This window comes from Chrysemys picta, chromosome 6, assembly GCF_011386835.1.
Source record: "Chrysemys picta bellii isolate R12L10 chromosome 6, ASM1138683v2, whole genome shotgun sequence".
NCBI classification, from domain to species: Eukaryota; Metazoa; Chordata; order Testudines; family Emydidae; genus Chrysemys; species Chrysemys picta.
The window spans coordinates 125,833,868-125,854,541 of record NC_088796.1 but is presented as its reverse complement, the minus strand read 5'-3'; the positions used below and the strand labels follow the sequence as shown (position 1 = coordinate 125,854,541).

Below are 20,674 nucleotides of genomic sequence, written 5' to 3'. Positions count from 1 at the left end.
CCAGTCTTGTCACCCTCTTCCTCCTGAGGGAGGAACAGGAGGGCCAAGGAATCTTAGGGTAAGCCTGGGCTCTAGGACACTGTGTGGTGCGGGGGTCCCAGAGCCGAAGCCCAAACATCTACACCGCAATTAAACAACCCATTAGCCGAAGCTCCATGAGCCTGGGTCTGCTGGCACTGGCCAGCCGCGGGGGTCTAATTGCATTGTAGACATACGCTTTGTTCCTTCTTCGAGTGACCGCTACGTGTTCTTACTCATGGGATGGCTGACGGCGCAGCCTGGCCATGCTGTAAACGTGCAGAGTTCATTCTGAGCTCCGGTTGCAGGTGAAATCACCTTCTTTTTTATATCTAGAACTAATGACGTCAACAAATATTTCAACTATAATTTAATCTATAGACGTTAGCTGACCTCTCTAGCATTCCAGTAAACAGCACAAAAAGTAGGTTAAGCTGAAGCTGCTATCTTTCTTCAAAGCCACTGAAATATGTCACCTTGCAGAGAGTCTGTTTCTTTGCTCTTCCCTTGCCAGGCATGAGAGGCTGGCAATGCAGAAGGCTAGACGCTTTCCCTGAGAGGAAAGTGCATCGTGTGCTGTTTTGTGACAACCCTGACTGGTACTTAGGATGGGCTCTGGAGAGGTTTTTTAAAGGGCCCTGCCTGAAAGAGAAATGGAAGAGAGTTAACTCAATGCTGTGCTTTTTAACCCAGGCAAAGTGAGAGTTCTGTGGTAAAGCTTATGACATATGTCATTTACTTGGTTACCGTTTAATATCCATAATTCAATAAACTTCAGTGAAATACTCTTAATGAAGTGCTGTGGTGAATTCTTCATCACTTGAAGACTTTAGAAGAGGATTGGTTGTCTTTCTAAAAGACATACTGTAGCTCAAGCAGAAGTTGTGGGCTAGGTGCAGGAATCATTTGGTGAAATTCCCTGGCCTGTGTTGTGAAGGAGGTCAGAATAGATGATCCTAAAGGTCCTTTCTGGTCTTAAAATCTGTGACTCTACGGAAGTGCTTTATTTGGTACTGATTGACCAATAACTTTTCTGCTCCAAATTGCAAGTCATCTCAGAAAATATCAATTGACTTGAAAAGGACAGCATGTCATCCTCTTTGTGCCGCCAAATACATATTCCTAACAATGTTTTTAACTTGTAATAGTTTTCAGATTCTAACGAGCTATTGGGGTTAGGTGGGGGGAAAGCAGTACAGCGAGATTATTTTAGAACAGCATAGTAGATGTCGGACCTAGATTAAAAAAATGTGGTGTGATCATTTTCTGCAGAGCCATCAGAGGGCATACAAATGATATAACATATCCTCTTTCCAGAGATGTGTTGACATCCTCAGCACCGCAGCTAAATAAAATGATGATGTTCGTTTCAAGCTTCTTTAGAATTACAGAAAAAAATCAATGTTTGCCAAATTATACAAAATTAATAGGAAAAAATATGTGTTTCTATGAGGGTAATGCAAACAATGGCTTAAAATAAAAGAATCTTTGTTTAAAGTTGCTTTTGAAATAATGTAGATAATGTGACAGCAGTTATGAAACAGAGCATAAGTCACAAATGACTTTGTGTAAGTCTATAAAGAGTATTGTGTAGTTATTAAAAAGGAACAGTGCTTTAACCACCTACAAATCTGAAGTCCTCCACTTCTATAGAAGAGAAGTTATTAGAATGAGTCGTCTTAGACCATTTTTTCTCAAAAATGCGTGCCTTCAAAAAGCTCTATGAAGGGAAACTTTGTGTAGGCATGAAACTAATGACAATCTGAAAGAGCATTTGTTTGAAACTTTCCAATTCCCCCCCCCCCCCCCTCCCCCCCAAAAAAATCTTTGCAAGCCCCATCCAATATTCCTTACATGAGCAATATGTCCCATGAAATTACTGGGTATTTTTCTAGAGAAAAATCAATTTGCTTGTGTTCTAAATCTACATTGGTCTCAAAAGGGATAAAAACAAAGTTGGTCATTTTTTGGTTATTGGCCTTCACAGGTTAAATAGGTAAGTGCTGGGCAGTGTATATGGGCAGGAGGGATAGCTCTGTGGTTTGAGCAGTGGCCTGCTAAGCCGAGGGTTGTGAGTTCAATCCTTGAGGGGGCCATTTAGGGATTGGGGGCAAAAATCTGTCTGGGGATTGGTCCTGCTTTGAGCAGGGGGTTGGACTAGATGACCTCCTGAGGTCCCTCAGACATTCTATGATTCTATGACTGTACTCTGAAACGTTTACCTGGCTAGGCTCGCTGTGTCTCAGGGTTCCTGACATTATATAGAATAGCGCTGAGCCCTCTGAAGTCAGGAATATAGATCCTGATGCTTATCCTAAAATGCAAGTTATATCTAGAAACCCTGGGCTCATTGGCACTATCAGGCTGCACTTCTGATAGGTAGGAAGATTTACAATAAATTCTGAAATGATAGAAAAGGGATTGCTTCTGCTTAGTAATCTCTAAAATGAAACTTACTTTAGTAGTTAACATTGAGAGTTTCAAGCCATCTAACGTGGAAAGTAGCTTACGTTGCTCATTGTTTACCTAGAGTAAACTATCAAGAACTTCAAGTAAGATTTGTTCTTTTTTTATAATTGTATGTGATCTTTTAGCCCTGCACACAGCTGTGGGAAATATTTAGTACTGTACCAAACAATATTGTATTTGTTTTTCCTCTGTCACTGTTGCGGGAGTGGGAAGAACTGACTGATTAAAATGAGAATGGAGCAAAATTTAGTCCCAGAAAGGGAATGCGTGGTTCGAAACGAGAAACTGTCACATTTTCAATTTTGACCTAAAAGACGTGAGCCGTTTTTGTAAAGTTGTAACTTAATAATAAAAAAAGCTGCAACGTCTCTAATCTTGAAGGCTAGTTCTCATTTGGCACAAAAGTAAACAGTAAAACTTGGTGTCTCCTCTCAGATTTATTCTTTGCATATTATAAAAGCAAAACTATTCATTTACCCCATTTGAGATGCCTTTTAAAAATAAGGCCCCGTCTAAACTCACAGCTCTTGTGAGCTTTTCATGAAAGTTTGTCTGAGATATATTTTTCCCTGGTTTATCTTGATTAAAAATAGTTTAAATACAACATTCATTAGAATGGTTTTCATTGCTTCTCACACAGACAGACCGGTAGGATTGGCCTACCTTTGTATGTTGTGTCCTTGCCACCTCACTATATTTGACTTAGGGATTTTGTTAAATAAAGTTTATTTCAGAATATTTAAGTAAAATAAAATATTTTGTTCTTTAATTAACGCATGAACAACAGTACAGCATGTTGCAGAACAACATTTTCTTGTACTGCATACAATGCCCGCCTAGAATCATAGGGTTAGAATGGACCGCAAGGGTCATCCAATCCAACCCCCTGCCAAGATGGAGGATTTGTTGTGTCTCAACCAGTGGTCCCCAAACTTTTTACGTCACCCCGCCCCTTACCCCTGTCCATGCCTCTCCCCCCGCCCCATGGCTGGGAGCGGGGCCAAGGCTCTGGAAGGGAGAGGCAATGCGGACAAGGGTAAGGGGGCTGAGGCTGGGGTCATAGCTGGAGGAGGGGGCGGGAGCAGAGCTTCTACCAGGGGCTGAAGTCAGCAGCCGGTGCCCCAGGCCAGCAGCCGGCTCTTGGGCAGGGCCAGGACTCGGGGCGCAGGGCCAGGAGCAGAGTTGGGTGGCGCTCCCTCCCCGCCCCTGTGGGGACTGGCCCAGGCTTCAGCTGCACCCCCCGAACATTCCTGCCTGCTCCCCATAGATTGGGGACCTCTGGTCTAAACCATCCAGGACAGATAGCTATTAAGTCGTCTCTTGAAAACCTGCAGTAAAGGAACTTCCACAACCTCCCTAGGCAGTTTGTTCCACACTCCTACTGTTCTTACAGTTCAGAAGTTTTTCCTGAGATTTCATCTAAATCTGCTGTGCTGTAGTTTGAACCCATTGCTTCTTGTCCTGCCCTCTGTGGCAAGAGCGAACAATTTTTCACCATCTTTTTTATAGCAGCCTTTCAAATGTTTAGCAATGGAGCGCTTGTATCCCATTACATCTAGTGTTCTCTTCTGAGTGAAGAGTAGAGATGGCAGATAGATGAGAGAATTGCTGGTCAGCAACCAGGCAAACCGATGTTTGATTAGCAGTTTATTTTGGTCTACATACTGGGAAAGTTTATCAATTTCTATGTCTGTAGTTAATCTCTCCAGTAAATACTGAGCAACTGAGAAGACATCAGAAATACATCTCAAGACCAGGTTTTTACAGGGCACTTGGGGCAGTACCATCTTATGTTCGTACAGTGCTTGGGCCCCACTCCTGATGGGGCTCAGTAGGTATTACTGAAGTATACATCTTAATAATAAGGATAATGAACAAATATCAAATTCAGTTGCGGTCGCTTTAAATGGAATTATTTTCCCTTGTGCCATGGATACCTGAACCCTGACTTGCTGGACCTGCATGCAAACTAAAATCTTAAACTAGTTGAATATAATGTTGTTGTGTGGACAAATAACTCTTTAAAAACAAATGTAGAGAGGGGATAAGGAATCGTGGCTGAAGTGTGACCGTAGGCAAGGAAATAATATGTATAGGAGCCAGTTTGGCCTAAAAATATTGTGCTGAGTCATAAATCGCAGTAAGTGTTCAGACAAATGTGTTCACCAGCAGAATTTGGCCTCCTGGCGAGCAGAGGCAGTAATAATGCCCCTCATAGCAAAATTATTGCAGCAAGTCCATTCTAGCCTCCCCATCCCATTGCAACATTACAAAAATATACACAAACCTCTACGCAGCCTCTTGTCAGGTGTTACCGACCTGTTAAGTACAATATGCTAAGATGACCCCTCTTACCTGGACCCAGGAATATGGGGATCCAAACTCGGGGAATCCTAAGTACCTTTCTCACGCAGCTGCTGCAGAGAATACATATGAAAATGCCTACTTTGATTGCAGAGCTGAGTTTTCTGGTCTGCATCTCCTGGATAAAGTTTGCAGCACAGAACACTTTGTATTCATTTGCTGTTAGGCATTCCATTCGGCCACCACCAGACACGGCTATGCCCGATATTCAGCAGAAATGGGATTAGAATGAATAACAAATCTGTCAGAGCACAAAACTACGGCCTACTAATCCTGTCAAATAAAACAACCTGTAGTGACTGCCACAGCATGTAAGTCACGCCCCTCCAGCTATCTTTGGGGGGATAAGGAATACATTTCTGACTAAAAACCAGCCAACGCGAAACCGCTCTGCAAATTTCACTTTTCAAGCATCATACCAAAGTCGGGATAAAGAAAAAAAACATCCTACACAAGACTGTGTGAGTCACATATTCCATTCTACGAAGTAACAAACCGTAATGCATATTTTCCCATTTGGCCTTCACTAAGGGATTAAAAAAATTCTGCAATGCCAGGGTGACCAGTACACAGTCACGTGCACCAATAACAAAAGGAGACATGTACCTCTTAGAACCCGGTGAAGCTATGCTTCCAAATACTGACCAGGGTAACCAGTTTGCACAGAACTATTTAATCCCCATGCAAAGGAGAACAATCTTCTAATTGAAGCTGCTTTGTCTCTTACCAATAGGAGTTTGGCATTGTCCTGTTTAACTTTTCTGCAGATTGTAGGATTAAGAACAAATTAAGCATTAGGCCGAACACACTTAAAGTTTCTTCCCTTACAGGGTTCTGCTATTTAAGCATTTCTGTAGAATTGAACTCCAAATTAGTATCTAATAAAGAATTACCTGTGGTAATGAGGAATCCTCTTGAGCAAGGTACACATGCATCCAGAGGTGGTAGGACAACTGAAAAAAGAATTCACTCTCTAGCTATCATACTACCACTGGTAATTCCTTTTTATAGTACAACCGCTATCCCTGCAACTTCCTGTGACGCAGAATTTTTCACCCCATCATGCACAAATATATGTATTTTTATCATTGTCTTCTTATTTAATGTATTGTACTATTGATTTTCCTGTTTATACTAAAGCACTTTGTGTATAAGTAGAAACATTAAAGAAAAGTTTGATTGTATCATATTTGCTTCAGCAAGATCGCAAGGTCCTTTCCAAACTGTAAACGTGTTTTTGATTAAGCATGTAGGACCTGATCCGAAGCTCATAGCAATCAGTGGTAAGGCACCTGTTCGTGGACTTTAAATCAGGCTTTCAGTAAATGTTTGAATGAGCACATTTAAAACCAAATTCTGTGTTGCTCTCTAAAATTAAGGAAAATAAGAGAAAATACATGCTTCCTATGCTGTTTTTAAATGTCCACAATATATTTTAAAACCAGATTTCTTGAGAAGAAAATTTAAAAGCAAAAGTTCTCATCCTCATTCAAGATGAGGTACTGGCCTAGTTTGCAGCGTTTAAAAGTTTTCAGCTATAAAGCAGAGAAAGTGTCTGAAATATCCTTTTAACACTTGACAAAGCTTTCCCCTCACATTTGGATAAGTCAAGCAGCGAAATACATTTTGAAGATTATTTTTTTAATTTTTCTGGGCTTGAGACCAAACATGAGAACTATCAGAGCCCCTCCCCCCACCCCCCAAAAACAAAAGTCTTGTGGAGAAACTTTTCATAGAATCATAGAATATCAGAGTTGGAAGGGACCTCAGGAGGTCATCTAGTCCAACCCCCTGCTCAAAGCAGAACCTAATCCCAACTAAATCATCCCTGCCAGGGCTTTGTCAAGCCTGACCTTAAAAAACCTCTAAGGAAGGAGATTCCACCACCTCCCTAGGTAACCCATTCCAGTGCTTCACCACCCTCCTAGTGAAATAGTGTTTCCTAATATCCAACCTAGACCTCCCCCACTGCAACTTGAGACCATTACTCCTTGTTTTAAATGGCTGAAAATGAAGCTTAGATGATGCATCCTTCCCAAACCCTTAGCTGTAGTATTGATAAGATATGACAAATTCCTGTATATTCATTCATATAATCCTTTGACATCTCTTCTCTTTTCCCCCTCAAAGCATTTCTTAGTCAGCATCATAGTTGTTATATGAAGTGGGAACCTTGCCCGGTCTGCTCAGCTTTCATTCAAAGCTAACCAAGTTTCACAATGTGCCCAATAGTATTGTCATACATGACTTCTGGGATGAAGAGAAGTAATTCTGTCATTTGCTGCCCCAGATGAGCAGCTGGATAACGCTCCCAGACTCCTAAGTCTTGTATCTGTCTTTAAACTTTGACAGCCTAAATTGTCTTCATTTGCATATTTGTAGCATAAACTCTCAAATTATTACAGCTCAAATTGGCTGTTTTCTCTTATTACCCACTAGAACCTTACACGCTGTAGGTAGAAAAGCGCTCTCCCTGCTAGTGCAGGATTTTGACCTGCAGTGGTGTTTCCAGTGTTTCCATTCTACTTTTACAAGTCCCAAGTGAAAGGGGCTCTTTGGAGACTAATAGACTAAAGACAAACATTTTCATAATAAGTGATTTAAGACATCTTAAAAGGCCTGATTTTCAGTGGGCAGGCGCTCCGTCCTTTCTGAAAACCAGCACCTATAAGATATCTCAAGTTAGGAACCCCAAAATTGGGACACTCAAAGTCATTATTCACTTGTGAAAATCTTGGCAAACATCTCTCTGTGTCAGGAAGTATTTCCTCATATTCAGCTTACGTCTTCCATATGTTGGTTTTATCTCGTTACTCTTGGTTACACTCCCTTGTAACTATGTGTGGGGAATGATCCCCATATTATGTAGGCACTAGTTCCTCCCCTTCCTAGGTGTAGATACTCTTCAAATATTTGTAGTCTGTTGTCATGATCCCCTTAATCACTGCTTAGCCAAACTACTGATATTTTAGTTCTTTTCATCTTTCCTCATAAATCGTTCCTTCCAGCCTCATGCCAAACTGCTGTTCTCTGAATGCTGTCCCGTTGGTGAATGCAAATGACCATGAATAAGGGGCCACCGCCAACGTTTCGGTTTGGAAACTCTCAGTTGAAAATGCCTGAGAGAGAAATGAAGACGCAGCTTTTCTTTGTGTGCCATCTTTGTATCTCTCTGGAAGTTATTCTTCTGTAATGCCTGGCTGAATGAAATGAAAAGACAGGTAGCTTGGTGTTTTCCGATGTTTATCCAATCATTTGAAAACTGGTTTAAAACCTTTCCAATACCGTATTTCTGGCATCTGTTCCTTGCCTAATTCTGACTTCCAGTGAAGCCCTATGTGCTGCTTCTGTGCAGTATGTTTACCTTATCCTAGAAACCACCTACTGTGTTCAACGCCCACAATGCAGTGAACTATTCTTCTTTCGAGGTGGCTTCTGGAAGGATCCCCAGCCCCGCCCCTCTGAGCTTTGGGAGCTCTGGTGAAAGTAGTGCCAGATGAGGTGACATGACAGCACGCTCACAGCACTGAATACTTGAGGCTGAGGTTATAAGAGAGATGTGGCCCCAGCTACTCCACCCTTCCTTTCAGTGGTTAGCTGCAGAGGTAGTGACAAAGTCCGAGAGAGGCAGATCAGGGCTCATTTAAAACTTCCCCAATGTTTATTATTCAATTCTGTTCGCAGTAGTGATTTGATAGCTTGTGCGATGGCACTTGGCTTTTGTGGGGATCAGGATCACTGGACCTTTTTGGTTGTGACTATTCAGGTTTTCAAGGGTCAGAATCAGAAGGGTAGATTTTAGTGGCATGCGTCATGCCCCCCCTGTTTTCCTGGATTGCTATTTGGTACTGTTACCTGGGGTTTTCAGAACCCCCAACAGGGGCAACTTCACTATTCACTCCAGGCACTGTCAGGAATAAATCAGTGGGAATACAGCAATTCCGGCTGATAAGACTCATGCAAGTCAGCGTGCTCTATCTAACACTGAAGTTTATTAGATTTAAGCACACACGGACATAACCAGTAGGTTTAGAACAGGGGTCGGAAACTCAAATGACCACGAGGGCCACATGAGGGCTAGTTCATTGGCCCGAGGGCCGCATCACTGACACACCCTCCCCTCACTGCCCCCAGCCTTGCCCCTTACTTCCATGAGGCCCCGCCTCTTCCCACCCCTTCCCTGCCCCCATTCCCACCCCTTCCCTGAAGTCCCCACCCCAACTCTGCCCCCTCCCTGCCCCCAGAGGGGGCATGAGGGGTGTGGCGGGGGCTCAGGGCAGGGAGTTGAGGTGCGGCAGGGGGTTGGGGTTCAGGCAGGGGATTGCGGTGCAGAAGGGGTGTGGGATGCAGCAGGGGGCTCAGGGCAGGGGGTTGAGGTGCAGGCAGGGGGCTCAGGGCAGGGAGTTGGGGTGCAGCGGAGGTTGGGGTGCAGACGGGGCTCAGGGCAGGGGATTGGGGTGCAGAGGGGGTGTGGAATGCAGCAGGGGCCTCAGGGCATGGAGTTGGGGGGCGAGGTGCAGGAGGGCTCCAGGGTGGCAGCTGCGCACACTGGGGCCAGGGCAGGCTCCGGCTCCATTCTGCTCCGGGAAGTAGCTGGAACCATGTCCCTGCGGCCCCTGGGGGAGTGGGACGCAGGGCTCCGCACGCTGCTTGCTGCGCCTCCAGGTACCTCCCCCAAAGTTCCCATTGGCCGCGGTTCCCCGTTCCTGGCCAATGGGAACTGCGGGGGGGGGGGGGAGGGGCGGTGCCTGGAAACCAGGGCAACACACAGAGCCCTCTGCTTTCCCGCCCCTCCCCCGGATGCAGGGATGTGATGCGCGGGGCTCGAGGGGGGCAATCCCGCAGGTGTAGTTTGCCCACCCCTGGCCTGGAGGTAGCCCAGGGGTGGGAGAGGCGCACGGGCCACTTGGCGGACCGCAGGAAATAGTCCCGCAGGCCACGTGTTTGAGACCCCTGGTTTAGAACATTCCAGATATTTACCTAACATCTGAAACAGTATTGAGTAATTAACAGCACGTTCGCGCTGACCAGTTGCTCACCCACCGGGGAGAAAGGGTGTTGGGAAGCCATCTTAAGAAATGTTTTTTCCTAAGTACACTCTATTAGCTGATCTTTTATAACTAACTTCTACAAAACACATAGGTCATAATGACCCCTACTGCATCATCACTTTTCTAACTTTCAATCAACTTTTAATATCAGAGGCGTCTAGACTCAAGGTTTTCCAACCACCAAGGTTTTCAGTCTTAGCTATTTACTTGTCTGTCCCCTCCACCCATTCTGATGTGCAGAAACTGCGAACTAGATATGACCTTGTTTCTAAAAGCCTGTCTCTAAATTAACCCTTAACTACGTGGTGGTCTGTTCCATTAATTCAGGGTGGCTGAATGCACATAATATGGTCACAATTAGCTTGATCACATTCTGGGGCAGACACACCCCGCAAATCCAGGGCAACAGTGTGACAGACCTTTACATTTCAAGCCTACGCTGACAGGCAGTGGAGGCTCCATGGGCTTCGTGGCAAGAGAGGCATGGAGCCTAATGTAACAGTTATATTATCAAGGGGACCCCCCCCCCAAAATCCCCCAGATTTGTATGGGATAATGAGCCAATCTGTCACTGATGGGGTTGAGGAAAAAATATTTCCCATTGGTAGATCATTCTCTAGCCCCACCCTTGCACCTTCCTCTGAAGCATCTGGCACTGATCACTCGTGGAGACAGGATGCTGTATTAGTTGGATCATGACTGTGATCCAGATTGGCAATTGCTGTTTTCCTAGACTTCAGGCTCCATACAGGGCCATTCATGATTTCTTTTTTTTTTTTTTTTTTTTTGTAAAAGTATTTAGAGCCCCAGTGGAAAGGCTTTGCTGCTTGAATTCAATGGACTCAGATTATTGAAATGGTGCTTTCTAAAGTCAATAGACACTGAACCTGATATGCAGACCTTGGAAATATTGTGTCATGTAATGTCTTCATTTTTACCACGTGGCCAAGCTAACTTTACGTCTTCAGTTTTCCAAAAAGCAAAATCAAATATGCATTCAAGCTACACTATTACCAGTTGATTGTGGGTTTTTTTACTAAAGGACTGTGAGTGGATATTCTTGGAATACTGTAATAATCTAACATGTACACATTTGTTCTAACACCTCTTTGCATTTTCCAGCATACCAAGCTACCACAGAACTGCTGTCCACTACTTGTGTTTGTGAATCCCAAAAGTGGAGGTTTGAAAGGCCGAGATCTACTCTACAGTTTTAGAAAACTGCTAAATCCTCATCAGGTCTTTGAACTCACTAATGGAGGTCCACTGCCTGGGTAAATCTTTTATCACAATAGTTCTTTAGTGAATGGAATAGTATCACCAAAATAGTAATTTACCGACACTTGTTAGATCTCTCACTCTGTCACACACACACAAAATAGCTAAAATTTCCTCCAACTCATTTTATTTACTTCTGTATTGCACGTGTGAGAATTACACTGCAGGGCCTCTCTTAGAAATTGTGGTCCTTATTTTAAAAACAAATGGAAAATGTTCACATTTCACAAAGAGGAGAGGACAGAATTGTTTCTGATGTGTCTAGCACAGTAGGGTCCAGATTCTGATGGGAGCATGTGCACATCACCACAATGCAAATAACTACTGGTGGTTAACACAATTGATGGAGAAGGAAGGGAGGAAAGAGAGGGCTTTGAGCAACACGGCTGCCAAGTCGTAATTTTGGCCACTATTTCCAACCATTCTTAACGTCAGGTAATAGAAGGGTGTAATAAATGTCTCTATTTCTACTCTTGGAATTTGTCTACAGTTGCAGAAATTTAAGAGGACCTGATTATTCGGAAATGGTAATGCCATTTCTAAGACATAAGAAGAAATGTGATGGGAAAAACAAAAGCAATGTGTTACTGGTTTTTTAAAAACACAGTTTAGTTACCAGTGAGTAATAGTATTGCCTGCTTATTGTAATAGAAAAACGTGTTTTTTAAATCCTACTACGTTATTGTTTATTTTTGTACTACTTAAATTGACTCCAGTGCCTTGAAATAAAACTCTCAAAAGGTTAACTTTATTATTTTACATTCATCCAGTGCAAGTGGGTTCAACAGTCCATAATGAAGAAGCAGTAAAAAATAAGCAATATAGGTCTTCTAACTTTGTCAGGACCATGGTTCATTTAGGCTGGTTCCTACAGCATGACTGTCAGTGTTATGCCCATAGAACCTATTGTTGGCTGCAGTATTTCTCTGTTACTATAGGCAAGACACTTCACCTCTCTGAGCCTCAGTTTTCCACCTGTAAAATGGGAAGAACGATAAACTCCATTGTAAAGTGCCTTGATTGGTAGGGCTGAAAGTGTTGTGCGAATGTAGAATCTCAGTTTTTACAAATCCAGAGTAGTACAGAAACACCCCCTTCTGGGGTTTTTTCAGTCCCAGCAGTATATGCTAGCGGACAAGGAAATGCACACTGTTTAATAACCAAATACTGCATTCAATGTGAATGACAATGGTGTTGTAAACTTCCATTTAAAACCAGATAGAAATCCCAAGTGACAAACAGAATTACAGATGTGTCAATGAAAACACAAATAAACACATTTTAAAAATGTAGACCTTTTTGTGTCTCTGTCTTGTTAATTCCCTGTGGGAGAGAACTCAACTACCATCTTTGGCTATGGGGAAACATCGTGAGAAATATAACTTCAAGTTTGTTAAGCAGAAAACTCCTCTGATAGTTCTAAGTTTTATTGTCCATTTTATCAGCTTTTCTTAATCAAAACTCTAAAGCAAGGGAAGGAAAAAGCAATAATGACTAAGAACTCAGTTGTGTTATTTTAAAGAGAATATTATGGGAGGCCTAATTAATTTTCTGCATCACAGTGTAATATTATTTCTTATGCTTTTGTTTTTAAATGAAGATTTCATACATTCTCTCAAGTTCCCTATTTCCGAGTGCTGGTGTGCGGTGGTGACGGCACAGTTGGTTGGGTCCTTGGTGCGCTGGAGGAAATCAGACACATGCTCGTCTGTTCAGAGCCCTCTGTAGCCATCTTACCTTTAGGAACAGGTGAGAAATAACAGAATGGAATGGGGTTGATTTGAGGAATGTTAATGGGAAGCTATTAAGCATGCTCAAAAATTAGTAGTTTTTCTTTTCGTGTTGATTTTTCTCATCACATGGCATCCGTGACTGGCTTTGTAGCCTGAATGGCATTTTGTTTTAGTTTCTTATGTTACATTGAAGCAATCGGCGTGCATCCAGGAGGGAAACAACGAAGACCATTTCATCATCATTATTCTTTGATTCTTCCATCCTGCCCTCAAAAGGCTCTAAGGTTGCAGCAATCCTCTGTTCAGAACCGCTCAGTGGTGCTTACGGCATTGGCCAAAGCAATGGTTCTCAGCCCGCAGGCTGCTTCTGGCCCAATCAGCACACAGCTACGGCCCATGTGACATCCTCAGGGCCATACAGGCAGTGTATATATTGTGTGGATGCAGCCCACATAACACACAGAGAGCTACATATGCTGCCCACAATGGTAAATAGGTTGAGAACCACTCGGCCAAAGGGTCACCAGAGAGCCACGCAAATGGAAGTGGTGTGAACCTAGGGGTGTGGAAGTCCAGATAAACCAGATGTTCTCATTAATTTCTATTCAGGTTTCCAGAAACACACGGGCTGTTGCCTAAGGGCCTGACCAGAGGCAGTAGCACTCCAGTTGCTTTGCAATCCCAGTGTAATAGTGGGATCTGTTCTCTCTCTAACCGGCTCGTCTTTACTCTGTCTAGCCGCTAGTGGTGAGTGTCAGCCACTCTCTCCTCCTCTTGCTTGTTCACCTAGGTTAGGGCTCTGTTTTCCTCCCTTCCCATACGCTACAGCCCTCCCTCCAGTAAGTGACCTGTCCCACTCCCTCTTACCCCAGTGACTGCCTAGTTCTCCAGTCCTCCCGCTGTGACAGAGTCGGGCCAGATGGCTACAGGAGAGTGATAGAAGGCAGATGTATTAGCCCCAGATTAAGCAGGCCCCTTTTCCCTGGATAAAGTAATGGGCGGTTCCAGAAAAATCAGGAACTTGCTAGAATCAGTTAAGACAGGCAGGCTAATCAGGGCACCTGCTTTAAAAAGGACCTCACTTCAGTCAGTGAGGGCCGTGCAAGGAGCTGAGAGTGAGAGGGCGTGCTGCTGGAGGACTGAGGAGTACAAACGCTATCTGGCATCAGGAGGAAGGTCCTGTGGTGAGGATACAGAAGGTGTTGGGAGGAGGCCATGGGGAAGTAGCCCAGGGAGTTGTAGTTGTCACACAGGTGTTACACGAAACACTGTAGACAGTTGTGATCCACAGGGCCCTGGGCTGGAACCCGGAATAGAGGGTGGGCCCGGGTTTCCCCCTCCCCCTCCCCCCATTGGATATAAGAGGAGTTGACCTGGACTGTGGGTCCCACCAGAGGGGAAGGTCCCTGGCCTGTCCCCCGACCCACTAGGTGGGACTACAGAGTAGGGTGACCAGATGTCCCGATTTTATCGGGACTGTCCCGATATTGGCTTGTTTGTCCCGCGTCCCGACCGATGTGCGGTCGGGACACTGGACAAACAAGCAATTTTGACGTCCTGGAGGGACTCTCGCCCCCTAGGCTCACTTAGGGTCACCAGGGCAAGCCGCTTGGCTTCACTGCCGCCTTCAGGGCCCGGGGCCGGGAGTGCAGTGCGGAGGCTGCTCCAGCCCTGCAGCCCGCGGGGCAGTGCGGTGGGTCGGAGGCGGACACGCTCCTGCCGGGAGGGGACGGGCCCGGCTACCTGGTTCGCCCCCTGCCCAGGTCTCCGAGCTCCCCGCGGCTGGAGAGGGGCTGTCCGGGGCTGCGGGGGCGAGTGTCCCAGCCCTGGCGGGGTGGAGCGGAGCAGCCCCTGCTGCGGGGCCGGGGCGACGGAGCCCGGGAACGGCTGGGCAGGGAGCTGCAGGAAGGGCCCGGAGCGCGGCTCGGCTGGGGGGTGCTCCGGCCGTTTTTGTTTTTTTTTTCCCTCTCCGCCGCCGGCTTTTTTCTTCTCTGCCCCCCCCTCCCCCGCGGCCTTCCCCCCCCCCCCCCCCCGCGTCCCGATATTTAATCTGTGGCATCTGGTCACCCTACTACAGAGACTGTGGGGATTGTTCTCCCTTTCCCCCATGCTGGCCAGTGATGAGGTGAGCAGAGTGAATGGCAGGTTTGAGCCACTAGCAAAAGTGGCCAAACTGAGGGCTTCCGTGAACCTCTGAGGCGAGCACATCCGCCAATAAGCGCAGGACCCACCAAGGCAGAGGAGGAACTTTGTCACACCGCCCTTATGATTACTGTAGAATTACATCTAAGAAAAGGCCAGAGTGTTTCTCCCCTCCTGTAGAATACACCTGAGAGTTATTCCACATTGATTTAGGGGCTATCTCACTGACTGAATACGATTATGGGCAAGATTCTTCTATAGTAAAATTAGACATGAAAACTTTTGTATATCCTTAACAAATTGAAATCTGATTAATTTGATCGAGAATCTGTGATGCTGGAAATGTATTGAGACTAATTAGTTTTTAACGAATTCTCTTGATCGCTGTCAGAAGCATTGGTTGGGGGAAAATTCATTAGCATTCATGTAAACTTAAAATGAGAAATTAGGAATCTGAATTGAGAAAAGCAGAATAAACTAATCTTCCCGTAGCACTCAGACAACTTATCAGATGCAAGTGATTAACTCTTATTTTTCCCACACTCATTCTGTGGTTTATCAGCTCACCATGAGTTCACAGGCTTATTAAGAAAAAAAGGAACAAAACTGAGGATCTTCAACCTATTGCATGCAGAAAATAATTAACAACTGAAACGTGGATTAACGGACAGCATGAGGAACTAAAAGGCAGATCTGGTCTCTCTTCACCCATTGGGGGGGAATATTTATCATATAAAGTGACGTGTCATCTTCAGTACCCAACAACTTACTTTTCTTCCTCCGTGTCCTTTATGAATTCACTTTATTTTGTCAAGTTGTTTTATGCCAGTGCCTTGCCAACATGGTCGCTTATTCCGAGTTTGTATCCACATGCAGTCATAAGGAACAATGGTTTCATGCCACGTATTCATAGTGTACAGCCAGTATCTCATGGTAATGTATTTATCTAGATGCAGAAAACCTTTCATGAAATGCGTGTGCTTAACTGTGCTAACAAAATACAGTTGGGAACGAAATTCACAAATAGGCGAATCGTGCGTGACCGTATGCTAAATGCCTTGGCCAGGATTCTGCCTGTGACCAGGACACAGAACATTCTAATGAATTTACTTCACCACTGTGGGGTGGCAACATATTGCTTACAGATAAGGCCTGGCTGTCAACAGCATGAGCTCTTCTGTTTCAGGCAGAGCCTGGCTACCTAGTGTAGCCAACACTTTCTCCATTGTGCAATGACCAACAGACTTGGTACTTCAGCCTGCTTGCAGCTTGAGGACAGAAACAGACATGACCTTTGCTGGCAGCTGGGGAGTTCCCCAACTCCACCATTTTCCTTTGCCTTCCTAGTGCCAGGTGCAGGGCTCAACCCCCCCTTCCTGCTACCGAGGTTTTCTTAGAAGAATCCCCCCCTTTTTGTTTCAAAGTTCTGACTAACAGTTGCACATCCACAAGCAGTCTGAAACTTAACAGTTCGGTGCACCCTTTATAACAGATCTCCCGACCTTATTACTGTGAGAGGAAATTTTCAGGTGATGCTGTATAAATATTCCTATTTTGTGTGTGTCTCTTACATAAAGCAGTATATGATATATTTAATATATATTTACTTACAGAACAGCAAAGACAACATTTACTTACAGGCTTTTCATGTATGCTAAAGTTACATTTTCAGTTCAGTTTTACTGCTGGGAAGTTGTGATCACTGTCTGACTAGTACCCTTGTGGTTGGAGCAATGGCAAGTATTTATCTTTCACACCGTCAGTTGGTTGATTAAACAAGTTGACAGTTTGCTCTTTCCCTGTCCAGGTAACGATTTAGGGAGGGTGCTTCGCTGGGGAGCTGGCTATAGTGGGGAAGATCCCTACTCTATTCTGATATCTGTAGATGAAGCTGACGATGTACTGATGGATCGCTGGACCATCCTTTTAGATGCTCAGGAGGCTGTTGAAAGTGCAGAGAATGGTATTTTGGAACCTGATCCTCCAAAGGTATTTCACCGTTTTGATTTCTAAAAGCTACTGGTTTATTCCAGGATGAATGAGATTATAGTGTACCAGAGCTGCTTGTGATTTGTCTTTTATTTCAACACACCTTTGGGTGTTACGGTAATAATTCTATATGACTTAGCCCTGGTCTACACTGGGTGGGGGGGGATCAATCTAAGATATTCAACTTCAGCTACGAGAATAGCGTAGCTGAAGTCGACGCATCTTACATCGACTTACCTCGCGTCCTCACGGTGCGGGGTCGACTGCCGCCGCTCCCCCGTCAACTCCGCTTCGCCTCTCGGCAGTGGAGGAGTTCCGGAGTCGTCTACGCTAGACACGATAAATCGATCCCCGATAGATCGATCACTAACCGCAAATCTGGCGGGTAGTGAAGACCTGCCCTTAGCTCGGTCACTAAACCTGTGTGTGAGGAAAGGTAAACCTGACGTGCTTCTTTGAGTACAGTTCTAAAAACGCTTGAAGTCAGAGATTAGTTACACAATATATTCTTTATGGACACTTAAGATATTAATTATTTCTCGGGCACAAAGCATGTCTGACTGATTAACAGTAGTCGTGTCTGCTTTCTGAGGTTGGGAAGGAATGGGTTCCCAGCTCAGGAGAGAATAGGCTCTGCTGAGAGGATGATCAAAGCTACATTTCAGACCCCTATAATGGAACTGGAATCCTTACACTTTGTTAAACAATCCAGAAAGTTGGTTGTTAAAGTTCTGCTAGACATCACTAAGGTTCGGTTCAGTAAAACTTTAATTGAACAATCTACCGTATCTCTTTCCCTGTTTGCGTATGGTGTCTTTTAAGAGAAAATCTTGCTTGACAGGCTCTCGTGACATCAGATCTCTTTGTTTGGGACAGGGAGAATGTCGTTTGCAGATGTAATCCTGGGATTTGTTGTTTAAAGTCTGGTTCTGTTTTAAGACAAAACAAGGCACAAGAAAAAGAGAAGAATAGCAGACGATTACAAAAAAATGGAGCTTCTGTCTTTGCAGTTCAGTTGCTGGAACACCCCAGGCTCAGTACATGGCTTGTGACTTTATTAGCCACTCAAGGATCTGCCTCATTTTTAAGCAGAATCAGGCGGTGAAGTCATTGTGGTTCGCTTACCGCTCGTTCATAACAGGGTAGATTTGTCCTGGCTGTCTAAATTGTCTAAAGATGGAAGGCAGAGAGAGAGAGAATGTGTATGTGCCAGGAGGAAAAATGCTGTGGTTGAAACTGACACGCTGGGGAGGATTTAATAATAGAAACATTAGGTTCACACCACAAGAGTTGCTCAGGACACAGATGTGAAAATGTTGGTGTTCTCTGGTTCCGTCTTCTGGTCTGGTGTGTTTAGATTATCTTTCCGGATAAAGAAACGAAGGCTGCATAATGTGATGGTAAATCCCCGGGTGATACTGTTTAATGCTTCCTTCCACACACAAACAAGTTGCCAAGTTCTCCCCTATAGTGACACCAGGAAGGGAAATATGAAAAAAATGAATGTCTTTGGAAATTGGTTTAATCTGGGACAATGAACACTACAATTTGTCAGTCATAGTCATATGGTTATTAAATGGTAGCACTAGGTGAAGCTAAGATTGTTTAGGTACTGTAACTCTGCAGTTCGATGCTTGACCATATTTGGATTTCTTTTACATATAACCTTATTAATTGCAAATGTCCTGGGTTTGGAATGCTTGGTTTAGGGATAATTACAATATCCTTGCAGTGTTTTTCACCTAGAAGTTACTGATAAATACTCTCAAATACTCTCATATCTTCATTTTAATGTTGTGTTTTGTACTGGGGCTATCTGTGAGAGAAAATGTACTCCTAAATTGCTTTGTGTGCAGTGACTTCAAAAATCTACAAATGTCCATTTCACTGCAAATTTTCAATACCAATACGGGACCCTCTGCTGCGTACGTTTGAGTCTCAATGGTATACCATAGTATACTGCTATTTTTGTTTTGTTTTTCAGATTGTACAAATGAACAACTATTGTGGCCTTGGAATTGATGCAGAATTGAGCTTGGGCTTTCACCATGCTAGAGAAGAAGAACCAGGCAAATTTAATAGCAGGTAATCTCAGGAAAAACCTTTGTGGACTGAATGTTCATAGTACCACATATGCAGGGTCTGTATATGATATAACAACGCTACAGGCATTCACAAATAGTGGTATATAGTGCACACGCCCCACACGCCAGGAAAGAGTTAATGGCCTGCTTTTTTGGGCGGGTGAAACAGCCCTGCCTGAAGCAAGTTTGAGGCTTTGAGGGAAGTGCTCAAAAGGGAGAGCCCAGCTCGGGTGGACCCTGGCAGGAGGCAGAGCAGATCTGCAGTTTTCACTGCGGGAGAGCAGGCTGCCTGGGGCCAGGAACCAAGACAGACTGTGGAAAGCTAGGCCTGGCAGGAGCCGGTTGCCTTCTTTGGCTGCCAGCAACTGACTTAGGCTTGCATGAGCCCTGGCGAGTTTGGAAGTGTGCAGTTTCCTGGGATTTTTGCCGCCTCAAGCAAAAAAAATGTTGGCTGACCCCCCTTTTTTTTGTGGCCCCCTGCCCCCGGTCCCGCCCCAACTCCACCCCTTCCAAACCCCTTCCCCAAATCCCCAGCCCCGCCTCCTCCCCCGGGTGTGCCGCATTCCCCCGGGCGCACCGCCGCTCCGCTTCTCCCCCCTCACTCTTAGGCTTCTCCCCCCTCCCTCTCAGGCGAGGGAGGGGGAGAAGCGGAGCAGCAGCGCGTTCAGGGGAGCAGGCAGAGTGGAGGGTGAGTTAAGGAGGGGGGCGCAGGAAGTAACGGGGGGTAGAGGAACCGCTCCCCGCTCCGCCACCGCTGCCTCCCCCGACCGCCCGCCGCTTGGCTTCTCCTCCCTTCCAGCCTTGCTGCATGAAACAGCTGTTTTGCGCCCGGCAAGCCTGAGAGGGAGGGGGGAGAAGCGGCAGCAGGGGAGCAGGTGGAGGTGTAATGGAGGCGAGCTGGGGTGGCGGGGGCACTTTTTCCCCATGCCCCGGAGTCGGTGTCTATGATGGCCGGCGCCAGAATGCCGCCGCTAGAAATGCGCCACCCCAAGCACCTGCGTGTTTTGCTGGTGTCTGGAGCCGGCCCTGGACACTGCAGAGCCCAGCAGGGCTGACGAGTGTGGTGAGGATTGAGCCCAGCAGGGACAGAAGAGTTTACTTTTCTTTGTTTGTTCTGGATTTGGGGAGCCCCAGAAGGGGTGGACCTTGTCAGAGGGCTAAGTCACCTCAACTGGGAATGCGCCAGAGGCAGGGGGGATCAGCTGGAGACCCGGAGGACAGAGGCAGAACCACTGCCCCACCCCCATAAGGGGGCATGCAGGGAGGGTACTCGGTCACATGGTGCTTCCAAAAATGGAAAACAAAACATCAGGTTACAGTCATAGCCATGTGACGAGTGTTAGTCTGCCAGATTTTTACAGTAAATAGCATGCTAGAGGCAATCAGAAGTACAATGTTTGGGAAGCACTTGGTCATGGTTTCAAAATTTACTTCTTTTCCACTAACTTTGATATTAAAATCGCTGATCTAGGATATATGGCAGCTGGTGGCATTTGTACAAGTATGTACAGTAGTATAAAGCAGGGAAAAATTCACATTACAAATA

General features: G+C 45.2%; 1 protein-coding gene across 2 annotated transcripts in view; it reads left to right on the top strand.

The window, feature by feature from the left end:
- The window catches only part of DGKQ (diacylglycerol kinase theta), a 133,589-nt gene that overhangs the window by 95,437 nt on the left and 17,478 nt on the right, over window positions 1–20,674 (top strand). For both annotated transcript variants that reach the window (XM_065549786.1, XM_065549785.1), the window contains 4 exons: window positions 11,025–11,176; window positions 12,781–12,929; window positions 16,863–17,044; window positions 19,029–19,129. In XM_065549786.1, coding sequence (XP_065405858.1) covers window positions 11,025–11,176; window positions 12,781–12,929; window positions 16,863–17,044; window positions 19,029–19,129 — 584 coding nt within the window. The remainder of the gene's footprint in view (window positions 1–11,024; window positions 11,177–12,780; window positions 12,930–16,862; window positions 17,045–19,028; window positions 19,130–20,674) is intronic.